This window comes from Corvus kubaryi, unplaced genomic scaffold, assembly GCF_017639235.1.
Source record: "Corvus kubaryi isolate FWS band 111438036 unplaced genomic scaffold, C.kubaryi_AGA036_p1.0 66, whole genome shotgun sequence".
Taxonomy (NCBI): Eukaryota; Metazoa; Chordata; class Aves; order Passeriformes; family Corvidae; genus Corvus; species Corvus kubaryi.
The window spans coordinates 1,431,905-1,451,868 of NW_024582054.1; the positions used below are offsets into that span (position 1 = coordinate 1,431,905).

General features: G+C 41.9%; 1 protein-coding gene across 4 annotated transcripts in view; it reads right to left on the bottom strand.

Annotated features, from left to right (window-relative positions):
* PAPLN (papilin, proteoglycan like sulfated glycoprotein) overlaps nt 1–19,964 on the bottom strand; it is a 57,033-nt gene that overhangs the window by 23,969 nt on the left and 13,100 nt on the right. For all 4 annotated transcript variants that reach the window (XM_042048018.1, XM_042048016.1, XM_042048017.1 and 1 more), the window contains 9 exons: nt 15,598–15,660; nt 6,796–6,911; nt 5,274–5,334; nt 4,876–4,978; nt 3,870–4,000; nt 3,414–3,537; nt 2,608–2,688; nt 1,437–1,609; nt 738–861 (listed from right to left, as the gene is read on the bottom strand). In XM_042048018.1, the coding sequence (XP_041903952.1) occupies nt 738–861; nt 1,437–1,609; nt 2,608–2,688; nt 3,414–3,537; nt 3,870–4,000; nt 4,876–4,978; nt 5,274–5,334; nt 6,796–6,911; nt 15,598–15,654 (970 nt within the window). In that variant the 5' untranslated portion in view covers nt 15,655–15,660. The remainder of the gene's footprint in view (nt 1–737; nt 862–1,436; nt 1,610–2,607; nt 2,689–3,413; nt 3,538–3,869; nt 4,001–4,875; nt 4,979–5,273; nt 5,335–6,795; nt 6,912–15,597; nt 15,661–19,964) is intronic.

Here is a 19,964-nt window from a genome sequence, read left to right on the forward strand (position 1 = left end):
CTTTAAAGGTCAGTCTTGTGAAGACTGGATATGGGAGCAAAACTTGCAACTCTTCATTCTTCCTACAGGGTTTGAGTGCCTAGACAAAGACAATTTTAGCACCTACAATGTCAGTATGGCAAAAGCTGCCAAAATGGCCATTAGAACAGAAGCCCAGAAGAGGCTGATAAGAACTCTATATACTAATCAGCTGGAGAGGGTTTTTTTGTTTGTTTGACTGAAGTTTTTTGGTTTGTTTTTCTTTTAAGCTTAAAATCCATGATGTTGCTCATGGAGGAATCTGTAAACTGAATATGATGGGACACCCCAAGAGATCTGACAGTCCTCTTGAAGAGAGGGAATCTTCCAGGCTGTAGCAGAGGAGAATGATGTGATTCACTAATGTAGGCCAGGTCTCTTTGGAGAGGAGCTCTCAAGTGGTTGAAAAGACTATGAAGACCTGAAGCAAAACAAAACAAAGGCTATCTATGAAGATTCTTAACAGATCCTAGTAATATGTTTGAGGACTAGGGAATGGAAAATAAGACAGAACAAGGAATGGGGCACAATCCTGTTGTGATTGTGATGCATGGCCCTCCCTTGACAAAACCTTAGCAATACACTGCAGATACCTGTGCTGCCTTCCAGCAGAAGACTGCTGGGAAGCTGCTGCAGAGGGCAGCACACTGTCACACTGCCTGCAGGGTGTGGCTATAAACCCCACACCAGCCACCATGGATCAGGTCCTCTCACCTTACCTCCTCCACATTCGGAGCTGCACTCACTCCAGGAACTGTAGCTCCAGCTGTAACCTGAGGCCTGTCCTTGCAGAGGCAGGTAATACTCATACTGTACCCCTGTGTTTGGCTCCTGGCTGATGAGCTGCAAAAGCACGGGAGGAAATCAGGGAAATTACACTTTTCATAGCATTTCCCCACCATGTCTGAGGGTTTGAGCTGACTTGCACCCCTCCCTTTCGAGAAGCACCAATTCTCTGCACTGTATTTTCTCCTTGCCTTCTATCATAATCTGGAGAGCATTATTTTTCAGAGAAGGGAACATTAATCCCTCTTGGCTTTAGAAGTTCCAGCTGCTCCTGGCACAGGAAATATCTTTCCTGCCCTACAGCACAGTATAACAAGCAGTGTCCTGGAGCCTGTCCCTGCCTCAACACCATTTGGTGCTGACTCTTGCCTCCCTTAAAGTCAGAGCCCAAAGGAATAGGCAGGAAACCAACATCGAGCCTTGCACTGCTCATTTCTGGGCACTAGAACGAGACCAGCAATAAGTGCTATTTCTGCAAAAAACCACCTTGTTCTAGCTTGAAGGCCCACAGCCTTGTAAGATTCCTGAGGGCCCTGTTACATCTTCAGTTTTTCCCGAGTGGTACCCACCAGCGCATTCCCACTGCGCAAAGCGAGAGCAGAGTGTCAGCAGGGGAAGGCACAGCTGCTCACCTCAATGACAAGAGGTTCTGTGGTGGGACCCCGGGCATGGAGGAGCTCTGGTGCCACATCACCCTCCGAGCCACGGTCATAGTGCAGCACCGTGCTGGCCACCTGCAGCGCCCGGCTGAAGTCGATTGTCCAGTGCCCGTTCAGGTAATACTCCCCTCGCACATTCTTGACGGCTGGACAAACCCACATGCCAGAGAAAGAGGATCATAACTCCACAGGGTTGCTCCTGTTTCCAATCAGTACTGTGCCACAAGCAAATGAGGGTGACCATCATCCTCCATCAATGCTGACCTTCCCTTCCTGGATGGCTTTTTTAGCAGAAGCTGCTCCACATTCAAACAGTGGTTCTTGCCAGCTTTGCTGCAGATCAAGCGCTTTTTTGCTGCACAGCCAAATGCCTCCAGCATATTCCTGCCCTTCCTCTGCATTCCCCACTGTTAGTTGCTGGGGCACAGCTGATGTCAGCTTTTGTCCTGCTTGCCATTAAGATGTGGGATTCACACTCCAATGCCTTTACACCACTATCTGGTTCATCAGATACTCTATTCAGAAAGCAAGATGTGTGCTGAATCCAGTTTTCTACAAAGGAAAACATCACCAGACTGATCTGTCCTAAGAGCTGAGTGATGGAACACTCAGAAAGCAGAAGAGTATCTTCTTTCTCCACTGGAATTTCCTCAGCCCTGCCCAGAAAGCTAGGCAAGGCCTTTTCTCCCTCCTTTTCACCCTCTGCAGAATGACCAGAGTTTGAGGCTGTACAAATACCCATAAGTAATCTATGGGGAAAAGAAGCCCACCCCAGACTTCTAGATGGCAGGAGTAGGTAGGGTTTGCATTTACCAAACAACTGAAGTCATAGCCAAATTTTGCTATATCAACTAGACTCCTTTTAAGTTACAGGCAGGAAGTCTCGATGTGGTTTGGGTACTTTTATTCCCCACTCAACAGCAAGATCTCCACAGGAGAAAAAATGAGGTAAATGTGAAGCCCAGAGTTGTGCATCACTCACATTTCAAGGATGCTCAACATTTAGATCCTGATATTCAGTTTTTCACTCTGCCATATCAAGCCCTCAAGGTAAACATCCCAAACCCCATACCTGAAAACCAGATTTTAGCATAATGGCTGGAATCCAAATGGACTGACACACAGATTCTGACATCAATCATACCTAGGAAGTTCCTGCTGGGCATAACCTCCTTAATTTGGATGCTTGTGGCTCCCATAGGGATAATAAAGATTTGATTGTAACCTGAAAAAAAAGGGGGATTATTCAATATCTGACTGTGGATGGCACACAGCACCCTTCTGTGCCAAAGATGCTCATGGTTTCATTGGTGCCTGAACAACTAGATGAGCTTTTTGTTGGTGACATGAAGCATTTCCATTGTCACTTTAACTGCATGCTGAATAGCCTCAGCCTACATTATCCACAGATCAGTCCATGTGTAAAAAAACTCCAATGACACCTCAGAAAAGTCTGGTTTCTGCATTTTAAAATCTTTGGAATTTCAGCAAGAATCATATTGGAGTTCAACATAGAGACATGTGACCACAAGTGCAGTTGACATCTTTAATTTTTTCAAAATTGGCCAAATGCAGAAGATGCAGTCCCATTTCTAGCCCTGTATGTGTCCTGGTAGGGCTATCAAGACACTGGACAGCCTCACAAAGGCGGTGTATGGTGATGTCATTATGGTGCATTTATAGCACCTGCTGGAGAGGGAGCAGGGAAAGACACCAGCATCACAGCAAGTACTTCAGTATGGACACAGATTAAGGAAGCGATTCCCAGGATAAAGCCAACAGTACCTTTTCTGATGTTATGGTCACACACCATACACATATTTCAAGTGAACATCCAAGCATGCCTATAACAATCGCATGAGCAGGTGTCCCCACCAGCCCTTGTAGCAGTTGATTTTTGGTTTAACTCTCTCCTTCTCACCTGCCCAAACTACCTAGGATCATCTGTACCTTTGGGGAGGCTGGCCACATCAAAAGTGCCCTTCACACCATAGCAAGTGCTGCCATCTCCTCCACACTGCAGGCACTTGTCCTCCTTCTTGGCAGATTCCAGCATATTATCACAGCCAACAGCCTGTCAGAGCACAGGAGCATTAATAGGAATAAACTGTAATGACAGAGGAAAAAAACCAGGCCAAATGCTGAACACATCTATTGAGAAAGCCTAAATCTAGGGAGCCTGGAAAGCCAGGATAGGGCAGAGGAGTTGACAGAGAAACAACAAAGCTGAAATCTGCTATTTCACATCCAGAGCCAGATAAATGCTGTCCACATGCTCCTCAGCACCTTGAAACTGAACGATTCACCTTTTCTGATGCTATTATGTAAGGTCAAGTAAAACAAAGGGAGGCAACAGAAAGATTGACAGACCCAGTGATGAATGAAGGAAGTAACAAGATGACTAACCTGACAAACTCCCGCTACACAGATATCTCGCTTGCCAGGTTCACAGGTAGTCCCATCTACCACTGCTTCCTTGTGCCTGTAGTAGAAGTTTTCTCCCTTGGGAATACAGTTTAACTCACACTTATTAGGTGCTGGCAGGAGAGAAAAAAGAAACACTATATAATAGTTTGATACTGCACCAGGAGCCTAGTTCTAGATCACAGGAGCAGAGACAGAGGGGTGGACTGATTCTAAGTGGCAGATATTGAACGAATTTCTGAGTCACAAACTGCTGGAGGCTGGAAAAATACCCTGGTAAAGCCTCACTGTATGCATATATTTCCTCAGGGGACATTGGTCTAAGTGGATATTTGGTTATTCTTTAGTAGCATTGCTCTTCTACTCCCTTGGAGTACAGGGCTTTCAAGAGTCAGAACAAGTGTTGATACAGAATTGTTATTTTAACAATCAACAAAAAACCCTTTAAATCCATCTTTAAATCCCTTATAATTTGCTAACCAACTCTGAATGATACCATATCAAAGCTCAGAGCAAGGACCCCTGGTTCCCACACCTGCCTTCTGAGCTGGTTCCTCAAGAAAGCATGGGCCGATTGAAGAGATGTCACATTTTCTGAAGCACTCATTAATTATATACATTTGCTTCTCTTGTTCCCTGCTAATGTTCTTTTGCCAATATTGGAAAATACAGCAGAACTTCTGCTCCTCTAATACTTCAGAACCTAGCTGCAATCAATTCCAGATTTCCTTGAGCAATGTTTCTGAAGGAGTGGCTGTTACAAGAGACAAGTACGTATTGCTGCAATGCTGTCTCTTGGCCCATGCATCCAGTGTCTTCAGGACAGCAATGCTTTGCAGCTGGCAAAAGGATTTTTCCATGCCAACTCCTGCCCCCCACTCCCACTAAGGAAGTACCCTGCAGGGATACTACAGTAAAAACATTAGTCACTTCAAAACATACTGTTGATAGGTATCAATAAAGTGTAACCCCACATGTTTATCATTACCTCCATAATATGGAAGCCACTTATATTTCTTGCCTTGGAATTCTGTCCCATCAAACTCTGCACACTGCTCTGCCCGGAAATCCCGGGAGCCTTCCGGGCAGTTCTGTTTGGAAGAGAAAATGTTTGCATTGGACTATTATAAAAAAGGAGGAAAATAAAATGTACAATAAAAATTTGGGGTTTATTCTTATTCCTCCCATTTAAATTGGGGCATAATTCAGTGTACTTTTGAAGGGGTACTGTTAATGAACTACATCCACCAGTGACATCAGAGAAACAGGAACTAATGATCACATCTTCTTTCTGATGTTTGTGTGGGGAAACGTCAGAAATAAGAATGATGTTTGTGTGGGGAAAAGAACCAACAGGCAAGAAAACCCAAAACCAGAGCACTATACCTGAACATTACATGACCGATAGCTTCGTGACGGTCCAACACAACTGGAAGGACCTTCTGTCCTGGAAGACAGAGAAAATACATGGAGCTCTCTGAAGAATACACAAGCAAAAAGTCATCTCATGGCAGACGTTACAAATCACCTTCACACCAAGCATATCACCCTCACAGAATTCCCTGAAACAGCAAAATAACCAAAATGCACTTCTTCACCACTAAAGCAAGCTGGCATTTTCTAGTGGTATTTTATGCTATGGTTCATGTTCTGGCATGAATGAGACACACACCATGAACAACTGCAGTACATCTCTTCAGGGCCATGTTTCAACTAAATAATGGAAGCTGAGATTTTAGTCCACTGTCCACCAGCAAAGGGTCGAGGTGTCCATACAAGAAAGAGAAACATGTTATGAGCAGCAGGAAGATAGTGGCCAATTCAGAATATCTTTGTGCATCATCTATCTTGATTCTTTTGTGCACAATAGGCCCCTTACTAGGAAGAGCTAAACATGCCTTTGGAAAGTGTGCAACACCCTTATTCCCAAATATTTCAAATATTTCAAATGCAAATCCTTGCCTCTAAGTCCAGGACTTAAGAGAAGTAAAGGAAGCAGAAAGAAAATGATCCTAGCTGAGAATTATGGAGAGTAACAATTATGAAGGAAATTGATCTAAAAAGTCAATCAATGCCTAACACCTCAGTGTTCCTAAAATGGAGAGACAGACCTCCAGAGATTCTGGCAAGTATAAACCATAATGGGCAGCCTTCAAAAGAGACCTTTCTTTATTCTGTGTGGGAAGCAGCAGTGCTTAATAACTCTGGCTTCTTCTATTACAAAACCTCCTCTCATTTCTCCAAACAGCAAGAGGCTTTTTTTTCAGGATATTATTGAGAGTCTGGCTTTTTTTTCCTCCTTTGCTTTGTTTTCACCCACAACAGGATCTCTAAGGTCCATCATTCCTAACAGGTGCAGTACCAGTCATCATCCTCATTAGGATGCAGCTAACCCAGCTGCAAATGAGGTGGCACAGTGCTAATGCTGCTTGAGCCAAATTCACTCTTCCGTTTCTTCCGGGGCAATTTACCATCCTGGGAATCATAAACCTGAGGAAACCTCAGCACTGTCACCACCTCTCAGGAGAGAAACCAACTGCTCTGGTCTGTTCTCCATCTCCCTCAAGGCTTGCCACACTAGACCTGATTGAACAGCTGCTACCATGCCGATCCCCTGATTGCACAGCCTCAAATCTCACACAGAAACTGCTGTGCTCTATCAAAGGAGCCAAGCAAGCATGTGTTGAAGAGGGCACTACTCAAAACAGCAGTGACAAGACTGAAACTGAGGTTCATCTCAAAGTGGACTCATTCCCCTGGGATCAAACACTAAGTCTTTTTTTTTCTGGATGTATATTGGAACATATCTGCAGGAGCTCAGTAACAGTACAACACATTTAAAGAAAAGAAAGAAAAGAAAGAAAAGAAAAAAAAGAAAGAAAAGAAAGAAAAGGAGGGTAGCCCTCACCTTTGGGAATAGCAGCGCCGTTGCCGAAAGCTGACTCCACCGCCGCAGCTCCGACTGCACTTGCCCCATTCACCCCAGCTCCCCCAGACATCAAACTGCCGTTTCATCCGGCGGCCCTGTAAATAAAAAACCCCACAGACATAGAAAAAAGACATGGCAATGCAGGAAAAAAGAAAAAAAAAAAGGGAAATGAAGCAGAGATCCTATATGCTCTCTTGCAAAAAGGCTGTCTTGCTGTTCTGTATTCCTAACATGAAAAGTAGCACAGAGTAATACATCAGAAAGACCAGGCCTCTAGTATCTAGGAATATTAGCTCCCTGAAGCCATATAGCACATCCAGCTTCATAATCTCCCTTAACTGCTACTGTTTGTCTATTCATAGAATCTCAGCACTTTTGAATAATGATCTAAGAGGATAACATCTTCCTCTCAGCAAGGCAGCAAAGGCAAATCATTACTTCAGGGACTACGAGCACTGTCACTGCACACCAGATCAATAGAGCCACTTAAACCCAAATCCTTGGCTCTAAGTCCACTACTTAAGAGAAGTAAAGGAAGCAGAAAGAAAAGCCCCAGCACAAACTTTTTACTGCAACAGAATTCCATATATGGACCTTTTTTCCCCTTACCCAACTGTGTCCAGTGATGATGTCAAGGTCTGGGCCATCATTAGCTACAGCCTTAATTAATCTTGTACTTAGAAAGTTGGATACCAACATTAAGAGAAATAACCATAATACAAACAAAAATTTACAAGTGTGATGGAACCAACCAAAATACATTGTCTTAGAAATATAAAAATATCATATTTTCAGGGGAAAAAGGCCTACTGCAGCTGATGGGATCCACATACAGCAGGGCATGTGTGGTTAGTGGGAAGAATGGCAATATCCTAAGGAAAAAATTTATATTTGCAAGATGCAGCAGGATTAATTCTGCTTGAAAAAAGAAAGTAGGTGCAGGGTTACATGGTGAGTGACACTGTAAAAACAGGGTTTGCTGTGCAGCTGCACCTGTAGGGCAGTTTATGTATACAACTGTACAGCTGAGAAGGCAGTGCATGCCATTTGGGCACTGAGACATTTGTGGTAGTGAAGTGTGGGCAGGCAGAGAAAAAAAAGGTAAAAAATTGTTGTGATGTGATCTAATTAGCCTCCACACACAAACATCCAAGTCTCTGCTAGAAATAGGAGCTAGTCTAATAAATCATCCAGTGAGTCCATCTCAGGCAAGATGCATGGGTTAACCCTCCCATGTCATTTGGACAGGTTTTATAATTTTACACACACACTCCCTGCCTTACTGTATGTCCAAGTTACAGTCTTGTTTCTTTACTTCACCCTCTTTTAAGGAGTAATTCCCTGCTTTTGGCAGAGCAACTGTCAGAAATATTAGCCAATCATATTTATGCATTTACTACCAAATTACCCACAACGATCTAGCTGCAGAGTCACCCCAAACTATTACCTATATTCCTCTAATGTGAAACACTTTCTTCCTAGCCCAGCTACTTACTTTCCTTCACACAAGTTCTGTGCAATTTTTTCTAATACTTCTGGTTCAGACTAACTCTGTGTTCGCCCCGTTCATTCAATGGTACTACCCAGGTTACAGCCACTTCTACATACCTCCTCTTGGCCAAGTCAACATCTCCCTGACCCTGTGCCAAACCCTTCTCCCATTCTTTCATTCCAGATACTGAGCTCACTGTTTGTCTTCCGCATTCTCATTTGCCTTTCTGGGCATAATCCCAGCAATAGAGTTTTAGCTTTCAGCAAGGTTTTTTCAGCAATCTTATTTTCCCAAGTTTTGCTTTCAGACACCTAATTCCTCCCCCTGTAATCCCTCCTCCCTTACCCTCAAAAGAATAAAATATGCCACCACTGTTTCTTGGCAGTCTTATTCCTCTGTATCAACTGACTGATTTAGGAGCAGTATTAGCTCACCCTGGAAACAAGGGACCTTTCAGTCAGCATAAGGGAGAAGGAAACATGTAGATAAAAATCCAAAGGAGGAGCATTTGAAAGTCAGATTACTGGAAGGCAATTAGGATAGAAAACCCTTCCTTGACACACACACACCACCCTGATAAATATTCCAATATCTCTCCTACAGAACCAGCATTATTTATTCCTTCTATAGAGAGTAAAATCTGCAGGGACTCTTTGTTGTAAGGCTTATGCATCCACAGAATGCAGGAACAATCATTTTTCTCAGTATCACTCCATTTATGTACACCCCGAAAGGAACATCAGATAAAAGAATCCTCCCAAAGCTGTACAGTGCCAGAGAAACATTTTAATAGGGGCCCAACTCACATATTTGCAAATCTGTGTACGGTCCTCATTACTTCAGTAACTGCACACATGTGTACAGGCAAATATAAAGCTGCATATTTATAATAAATAATAAATATATTATTACATAACCTTATAACAGGACATTTTTAGATGCTGTCAGCCAGTTTCTGTTCCAAAAGCCTCTTTCTGCTTTCTTCAGACTCTGGAATGCTTTTATCTCATGTCAGCCAGGACAACTGAATTCCATTTCCTCATGGATTTCAGAATGAAAAATCTACAACCTTCATCACTGTTACAAATTCATTTGGTTCCATTCTTCCCTTGCTTCAGCCTAACATGCATACAAGAATGTAGTTTCTTTATCTGCATTAAATATATATTTTATTGTTTCAAGAGAAATAAGAAAATGCATACAACCATCTTCCCTGACTTCTAAAAACACACGAAAGAGCAGTCAGTTAATGCCCAACTGCTCTGTCCAACTTTATGGCCAGTTAAGACACCAGCAATGCGTCCTTTCTGGGAATATTGATATTGCCCATGACTATGGCACTGCATGCTCTCAGGGCTCATTTGCATACAGGCTGCTGTGGTATAGAAGTTTAGAAGGCCAGGGATTTCATTTTTATGAACACTGCATTGCTTTCATCAGTTCCTAGACAGACAAACTGCTGATGTAGTTGCAGCATCTGCTGTTACCAGGCCAACTGTATCTGATATCATCAGCACATAAAAAGCTACGCCTCTGAGTCATTAGACCTCCAGACCTCATCTACAAAGACAATCCCAGTATGCATCACATGCAAACAAAAGAATTCTGGAAAAATGTCTTAGATAGCTTATTATATACCATTCAGTGCTTATTTTTGTGTATGAAACATGCACTGGAAGAGAAGCTATGAATGGGACTTGACTCAGAAAGACAGAAAATGCTGTCACTATGTAGGAACAGTTTAAAAGGGGCCCTTGAAAAACTTTCCAGTCACTTTGATGAGATGGATAGAAAACTATGCATGGGAAGAGGACTGTGCTTCCCAGACAAATGCATTGCAGGCATGCAGTGATCCACAAAGTTCATATCACCAACTGTGGACAAGTGATTCAGTGGGAATAATTTCCTAGTGCCTTGTTGCAACTCAAATATTAGCAAGCTATCAAAGCAAATATCAATTTACTATCCAGTCCCAAGTGAGCAGTGAAGTTCTGCAGTCACACGTCCAGACAACCTACATCTCAGGCAAATTCTTACCCTTGCTCCTTGGGCACCTTTCAGGACTCAGAGATAGTCAACCTGAATTATTTTGTGATTTTTTTTTTGGTGCTGCTTTTCCAGACTGACGAGCAGCAACAAAACATCCTGTTACACCACTCCAACAGTCGCTTCTCAAAGCACTTGGTTACTTATAACCACGCCATGCCCAAGAGGTTTCGGACAAGGCCACTGCAACCTTTAGCCCAGCAGGCTGCATAACTTTGGCCCACTGAAATGCAACTAAAGCATCATTTTGGACACCGAAACGTTGTTACTGTGACTTCTGGGGCAGCTTCACATGCTTGCTAGGTTCCACGGGGGTCAGATACAAATCTCAGTGCTGCCAGGGAGAACGTGGCGGGAAATAGAGGCTGATGACAAGGCCCTGTACAGCTGTTACCCACAGAAAACAGATATTGTTCACAATGATAAAATGAGTAGTATGCTGTTACAGTTATATTATGTAGTGTTTCCACGGCTTAAAACTACAGTCAAAACCAGACTCTCTCTCTTTAACCTTAGTATTTTTGAAATAACACTGCATCATTTTATTTAATAAATATCTACTTTCTGGTGTTTATCATTTCTGAAATATGGTTAATATTTATTTTGACACACCCTGAACCATAGCCTAATTTAGGAAACATGTAGGAAAGAAGGGTGAAAACCAACATTACAAAAGAAAACTATCACCACTATCACTTCTGTAATGGTTTCATTGCCAAAGTCTTGGCAAGTAAGAAGTCTCCAGTGAAAAAATGCAGCTTTGCTAACTTTGAATAAAAAGTGCTTAGGGAAAAGTTAATTGCTGAGAGAAAAGTTAATAACAGAAAGGGAAAAAGAAAGAAAATTGTCAAGGTGCCCCAAAGGTTGGCTGCTCTCTTTTGGCTAGGGGCCAGTAGTGGGATGCTCTCCCAGGACAGCACTGCAAGACAGGGAGCAGCACAAGCCAGGGCACAGCCCCAGCCCTAGGAATTGGGCACCTCCACCTGAAACCAGGCTGGGAGATGGGAATGCAGGTGGGCCTGGCTCATCAGGGTCCATGGCTGGCCAGGCAGAGTTGTGCAGATCCTCACTGCAGCATCACTGGGGCAGGAGCCAGCAGCCCCAGGAGGCTACGAGGGGGTCCTGGGCAATGGGCTGGGTGTGGAGAGTCCAGTCAGGGCCAGTAAAGCCTAGTAGTGTCCTCAGGGCCCTAACAAAAACAACCCACATGGAGCGTATTCTTAGACCATGTGCTCTTTGGGATATGAACCATTTCCTTCTCCTTTCTATATCCAGAAGAACTACCCAGTACTACAGTGATGACCACCTCTAATATATTTCCACATAGTTAAGCTCTGCACATGTGGTATCCAACCCTCAAACTTAATTGAAAGGGAGCTGAAATATTCAGTATATCTTACGTGTTTATAATTTAGATCTCTGCTGCTATGCCAATATGCATTTTCAAGATGACTCCATCTGCAACCGGTTAGGATTTTAGCCAAAAATGCTACCAAAAATAAGCTAATTAATCCAAACCACATCAGCAAAGCATTTTTTTATAATTCTGTCTTAACCATTGATCTTGGCTCAGACACAGCAGGCCTGCAAAGAGCTTTGAAGGTGAATAATGCCAAGTATCATTTTTATGAATAATGAATAAGCAATCAAAGAATTGTATTTGAGTAAAACTAGAAAAACAAGAATGAAAGTGAAAAAGATGGTGTCAGCAGGAAGTGAAATACAAAGTGGTGCAGAAGAACTGAGTATCTTATTAAGACAAGCTGCTTTACGAAGACAAGGAAAAAAAATCCAGTCTTCATCAGTTTTAGTGGCTTGTGGTTTACACTCACTATGTACATTTCCTTTCATCCTCCTCTCACCCTAGCCATGGCTCATTAGCATATCCCCTCTAACAAATCCAGTAAAATCCAGCAGTTCCCTGACATCTTAATTTTCTCAAAACACTTCAGATTCTCCCTACACCATTGAACCCGCTCCCTCATGATTCACAGCTCTTTTCCATGTTCCCTGTTCAACTCTTCAACACTCCTCACTGTGCTACCTCTCTTTGGGCTGTCCCACCCTAAAGCTGGCTTCTTCCACACCCACTGATTTCCTGTCAGCTGGGCAGGATATGGTGCATGGCTGGTGCACTGCACAGCCCGGGGTGTGCTGCCCTACAGAACTGTGCTGGCTTGCTGGGCAGCAGGCAGAGCAGGAACCAGCGACTTTTCAGAAGTGGAAAGACTTCCACAAACTCTGGGTGGCCTGGAGATGATGAGAGAATTTAAAGAACTCTGAAAAGATACAGCCATTGCAGAGAAGTGAAATTAATTCTTGGAATCCTTGTGGAAGAAATGGAGCACATTCAGAAAATTCTACAAAGAGGATGATTGTAAGTTAACTTTATGACCCCAAACTTGTTTGGAAAAGTGGACAAAACACACAGTATGAAGTCACCAGAAGTTGTTTATCCAAGGGGCCTAACAGGAACTCAAGGTTGAAATGGATAAACTGTTAATACTAGCAGACAACCCTCTCAGCTAAATCCACTTCAACATGTGATTATTGGAAAGTGGAAAATCTGACACCAGTTTACAAAATGATCCTGGGGAACCCATAGAACTGTACATTCACACAGCGTAAAACTGACGTCAGCTGATAAATTAATAGAACTTATAACAAAGAACAGAACTAGCAGGCACCTGCATAAATACAGGATGTTTGGGAAAAAGTCAATAGGGCTTTTAAAGGCAAATCCTTCTAAGCATATTGCAGTTCTTCAATTCACAAACATGTCAACAAGGGTAACATGCCAGATACACTCAGATTACCAATGAACTTTCAAAACAATCCTTCAAATAAAGCTTTGAAGAAGTTAAGTAGTCAGAAGGACAGCTCTTCAATGGATAATGAGCAGGTGGCCCAAAGACAAAAGCAGGAGTAAAATCTTCCTCCACTGCAAGAACTGACATTAGCAGCAGAATTCCATAAGGAGCCTGAATGCCTCAACACATTTATTAGTTATGCCAAAACCACTGAAGTAATGAAAGCAGATGATAAGGGTAATATACAGGGTAATAAAGGACAACAGAAACCCAGAGACATACTGCAAAGAACTATGGAAAAACATAGTATAAGTGATTTATCACTAAAATGACAGTGGAGATTTCATGTAGGCAACTTAAGTGATGCACAGGAGAAAACACAAATCCTATCCCAAATTGCTATTATTTATTAATTATTAATTAACATTAATAAATCACTACATGGGAGTTGATATTTAGCTCTCAAGAGTAGGATCTTGGTGTTATGGCTTCAAGGAGGCATTGACCAAATTCAGGGAAGAGAAAGCGACATCTCAAGCTCAAAGGGTTCATAAACTGGAAGTGTATTGGGGGAAACTGTACTTGCCTATCTTTTAATGTTTTTTTTCTAGACACATTTTGTGACATAGCTGGAGAGAGGATACAGGGCAAAATAAAGTGGTCCTACCCGGTACAATTAGTCTTGTGCATGTTTTCTACCTTTCCCTCCATAGGAATATTAGTAAAATCTCCTCTTTCTCTGTCCTCACAGTAATTTATACTGTTTCTGTAGGACCTTAACTTTGATGTCCTCATGCACCTTCTGCCCTTTGTGTCAAACCTGGTTAAGGCATCTAAAAGTTTATTCAATAGATTAACACCTTAAACAATAACAATGTTGATTTATTTACAATAAATTGAAATCCAGCATTTCAACCTAGAAATGCAGATCCATAGAAAGAAATGGTGTTCAGAGGAAATGTATTTGAGTATGAATTTCAGCCAAGCCTCAAGCCAGCCTTCACTTTAGCACACTGGCAGTACAATCTAGGATCAAATGTAAGTATTGGACATGATCTAATGCCTAAAGATCATAAAAGGTGAAACAGGCACTGCTTTTTCAGAGCTGTCCCATCTGGGGGAGTTCAGGGAGCCCCACTATTCTTTTGGTGCCTAGCTTGATCTAGTACAAACCTGAGTTCCATCACTACAATCAGTCCTGACATTTCCAGCTCTTGCAAGTGGACCATCTCTTGCTATGGTTCAGCCTGATTGCATTAGCATCTGGTAAGGAATGGCCCACATGAAACAAACACCATTTCTCACTTCTCTACTAGAAACAAAATGGAGAATTACTACAGCAGAGTGCCTCAGTACTGCTGGATCTTCCTGCTTCCTCATGATTTGGACAGATCCAGAATGTCAGGGAAACTGAACTTAAGTGGTGGCCAAGCAAAAGCTTCTCCTTTCATTCAGCACGGCTTCAAGAGGAACTATTGATTGCATGCAGGGGGTGGAGGCTAATGCTACAGAGAAATGTCAGCCTTCATAGTCTCAGGGTATTTCAGACATATCCCTTCTAAAAAAATCACCAAAATCTCCAAATTGGAGATAGGCAGGTGAACAGATGAACAGAATATAATATATTCCATTTCTGTTTCTTTTAACATACAGTATGATTTTTTTATTAGATGTGAGATAGCTAACACTCATTTAAGCATATTTCCATCTGTAAGAGAAAATACGGCAACTAACTCTGCTTGATTTCTGATCTCTCATCCCTTATCTTCAAAGGTGGCCTAGAAAGCAAAACACTTACTCCAAGTGATAATTGCCTCTTTCTTCCCTGCACTCTGTTCCTTTACACCTAACAAACATGTAATATCTTCCTTTGCTAACACTTCCACTCTACTCTGCAGGTCATCTTTTACCTTAGATGTCCAAAGTTTAACTTCAAGTCAGGGAAAAACTGTTCTCAAGCTGCATTTACTTCAGAAAGATCCTGCTTCTTACTCAGAAAGGAAGAGGAATCCCAGTTCTTAATAGCTGCATTCTTTTTCTGATAATATCAAATTGGCTTAACATAAAGTAACCTTTCCCAGTAAAGCTAAACCACATGGCTAATACTTCTAAGTCCAAAGAAAAGAGAAAAACGAGCTAACCAAAAATCCATTCTCTTTATTTCAAGTGATAGCTCTCTCTAGCTTTGAAGCAGGGGACAGCAATTACTGCTTTGCAGATAACATCCCTGGAACTAAAGGCACTACCAGAATTCTATTATTTAATTGCCATGTTAGACTTTTCATAAGATGTACCACAATAGGCCTGATGACTTGAACCTATCAGCTCTTTCAGAAATACTTTCTACAAAGCACTTGAATTACAGATGTTCACAATTCTTAACAGAAGTATCTTTCATTTCTTGTAACAGTGTTCAGAAGAGCATTTACTTACTGAAAATGCAGAAGGTGACATCGTTGTTAGCATGAGCAGAAGGAATAAGTTCTTCATCTCTGCCTGTGGGAACAGAAAAATTACTCATCAGGATTGCTTGCTTCTTTGCTGCTAGTGGAAAAGCTACCATACCATGCAGTAAAAATGGAGGTGGAAGTAAAATAAAAGGGAGAGAAGAAAAGCAGTTTTATCACTACACTCCCTGGATAGGTGAAGGCATCTGCAAAGACTGAAATTACCCTGCACAGAAAGCCAGGATATAATTACTGAGAGTAAATATTTCCTTGAACTTTCCTCTGGTATTATGAGAACACCATCCCCAGGCACAGTGGAAGGTGCATGCTGTTGCATGTCTGCCCTCCCACTCCTTTATGTATACACCTGATAAAACACTTGAAGATTGCAATGACTTCAACCAACCCAGGGTAAAAAATTCCACAATTAACATTTCTGTACCCTACATTCATCTTGTGTGGTTGTGCTTGTTTAAAATCCAACAATGCATCATGGACAGCCATAGCTAGATTTCACCATGAGTAGTTATATCCCCTTTGCAGAGCTAGAGAGGAGATCAGGTCATGTAGGCTGGTAAGGCAGAATACAACTGTTCTTAAATTTGGGGCATTATGGGACCACAATATTTTGCTGGTACTCCCTGTTTCTACTTAATCTTTCCTCTTTTGAGTTGCAGCCCACACCAACCACCACTCACCAGTGTTCACAGCTGTGCAGGGACACTTCAGCCACTACAGACTGACTCTTTCTCATCACCATTTCTCATGGTCCTGTGACCAGTTAAGCCCAGGAAAAAAAAAAAAGACATGGACTGGATATCTCTAGCACAGTTTTATCTAGTTTGAGATTCTTTCTAACTTGGAAAGGAAAGGTAAAAGGAGAAATTTTCCTTTCACAGCACACAGAAGCATCAAGGAAGAAATGTTTATTTCATCAGTCCTTGTAACATCTGTTTTAATATTAAAACTTCATATATAGCTCCTTTAGCCTGGCCTATTAAATCCAGATAAAATACAGAATGTGTATCACTATTAACAATTATAACATTGAAAGAAAATGACATCACAACCAAGAAATAACCAAAATGAAACTTACTCCATCTGGTGTTTGAGTATTTCAGGTTACTTTATGATGGGCAGCCATTTTTCTTACAGTCCTAGGCCTCAATGAACAGATCTTACTACAACTCTCCAAGTCCATATATACCATGGATTTTAACTCTCCCAACATTCAGCATGCTGAGAATAAAAAGCTTGTTCCTAAAGACTTTCTCTTTCAGATGTAAAAGCTACTAAAAAAGTTCAGTTGCATCAAATTCTGTGTGCAAATTAGCAATGAACAGGGGGAACAGAATTGGGAAAACAAGCACAGATAAACTTCTCTCCCTAAATACTGAGTGCCAATCATAAGATTCATAAGAAAATGAAAATATAGGAGCTTTTTATATAAAAAGACTTTCATTAATTTCAGTTAATCATTTTTAGGAAACTGAGGGAAGACTATGTACCCTCTATCACCCACATGTGCTACTACTCTTCCTATTCAAATCAAAGAAGAAACAACCTGGGGATATCCTCCAGAAGAGGTAAAGAATGCTCTCTGTACTGTAGAGGCTAGAGGCCAATGACCAAATCAGGCTGGATCTGTGTCACACCCTACCAAGCGTCATATCCTTTCTCAGGGGAAGCACAGGCAAGAAGAGATCCTTTTGCTACAAGATCCACACACACAAACAGCCAGGTTCTCCTGAATGACATTATAATGTGCTCACAGCACTAGGAAAAGGCATTGTGAAAGCAGCATCTTCCTTGAATGGTGTTGGTATCAGAGGTAAATATTTGAGATCAGCTCCTGTTCCTACTACTCAGAGGAAAAAGAAAAATCTCCTCCCCAGCTCTCCTCTCTCACATATTCCATTTCCAGGCACCTCTCAGGTCCACGGATATGGCCTTGAAAATCTAAACCTTGTTCTGCTGCTAATGAACTGTCTGCTAGCTATTTCTAGCATCTGAACCAAGAGGCAGGCAGGGAGCTGGGACCAAACCACACAAGGCTTCTGGAGAAGAGGCTACAGGAGCACGTCACTGGGGCTCCCATTCCCCAGGTAGTTAGTATCTTGGACGTTTTTAGCCAGTTAGGACAAAAAGATTCTCTGAGTAGACAACCATAGTCAGAATCCAATGTATGGGGCAACGCTGTGCATCAAAGCAGCAAGAGGTTATAGCTCTGGTGCTTGCTTGTACTTTTGTGCCATTGCACTTGCATGGAGATTGCTATCATATGTCCCAAATTTAGCATTAAAATGTTTAGACCATCCAGCCCTATTAAACTAGTCAAGAGATTCCAGGAAGCATCATCAGAAGGAAGAACAGGGCTGTCTGTATCCTATGAAAATCCCCACTGGAAAACAAATATTGTATTTGATTATCTGAACATCAACAAACTTGTTATTTTAAAATCCTCCTCAGATGTAGAATTCAGCATTGATTCCTTTCACCTTAGTTTCAACCACAACAGATGGGACTGAAGAATCTGTCTGAAACCTTAAAAAAAGGGTCAAGTTCTGTTTCTGGATTTAATGGCCTTTTAACTCCTTGTAGGACCTGGGGTACAGCAGCACATGTTTATTCTGCTTGTTTGCCATTCTTCTCACTGCAGGCTGGACATGCGGGGGGAAGAAATGAAAAGGACAGTGTTTTACTGTGCTTTCACTTGTAACAACAGCAGCTGCTGCTCCCTGAACCTCCTGCCCATCTCCAGTTTTCTTCAACCCTCCCCAGCTTCCTTTTCCCACTGTGTGCTAGAACAGCATCTCCACCCCTCCTCCACCCAGAAACAGCAGCAGGGCCTGAGGGGAAATGGTGACTTTATGCTCAAGCTATGGAACAGCTGCTGGAAAGCTCACAAGGAGGAATTCCTGCCATAGTGCTAAAATATGAAGTTATCTCAGGGAGAGGGTTTATGAGTTCACAAGTAAGGAGCAACCAGAATCTTTAACCAAAAATAGAAGTATGCCCAGCTGAAATCTCTGCTCATACACCAGAAGAGATTCAAATTGTCTAGACAGTCACATCTGGCATTAACTGCTCGTGTGAGATGAATAAAAGACTTAAAAAGTGAGGAGTGGTTCCAGCCATCTGTGAGCTTGGTCAAAAAGAACTGGCTTCAGAGTTCAGCTCTGGACTGTTTTCTATAAAAGATGCTGACCCAAGCTTCTCCAAACACTGAAGAAGTTCAAACTGGAATCTAACTTCAGCAACTTGGGAACCTTCTATTCCAAAACAGGAGGGTGGGAGGGTGAAAGGACTACAGAGGGCATAGCTGCAATTTCCTAACTGAACAGAACACAAGAACTCCACTACCACTGGAAACTGGGATAAGCACCCTTATTTTCAGGGCTTGACGCTGAACCCACTTAGGAAAGAAGTTTTTGCCTTTATAAACAGAAGTTCTAGAAAATGGGCAGACTTGGACACTTCTCTATAGTGGAGCCAGCAGTGAGCTGCTGTAAAAATATTTTATTTAGTTAGAAACTCTTGTCCAGGTCCCGGCAGACTTAGCAAGATCAGTCAAATCTTCATGGAGACCAGGAGTATGTTTTAGAATCAAGGATAGTTTTAATGACTCCTATGTTTACTTCACTGTAAACCTGTTTACTTCACTGTGTAAACCCTGCCTTCCAATGCACAAATAAGATTGCTTACTTAAACTTGGCCACTTTTCCAAACAACCTCTTAACATCCATGTACCTGGGGAAACAAGACCTACGTTGCCTGTATATATACATGAAAAAACAACTTTGAATCAGTTGTCTAATTTCAGGGTCTCAAAAGCAATAAAGTTACATTTTGAGGTAAAAGATACTGGACCAGGATGAAGAGATGTGTTGAACTTTTAATCCATTTAGATGATGAGTTTTTCTTTTCAACAGGAAGGAAATCCAAACTTAAAAGTAATGTTATGAATAACTCAGCCTTGTGTAAGCAAGAACTTAAGCTGTTTAGGCACTACAGAATCAGATCACAAAGTCAGAATAAAATAAGTTTCATGAGTTCCATTACTTACACATTTATCAGGTTTTCTCTATTCTTTTTGAAAATAATTGGACAGCCAGTGTTATGTGGTTCTTTTCTGTTTAGCACAAAAGGCAGACCAGCCTTCTTTGGCCTGTGAACCACATTTCTAAATCATCTTTGGCCAAAGACACATATCACAGGTGTGGGTCAGGGATTGTTCTAGGAGTGGTTCATAGGCAGAAGACCCCTTCAGGGTTCCACTTGCCTAATCTAGATGAGATTTATCTGGACATGCAGGGAAAGTGGCAAAGCCACCCAGCATTACTGACTTTGGCA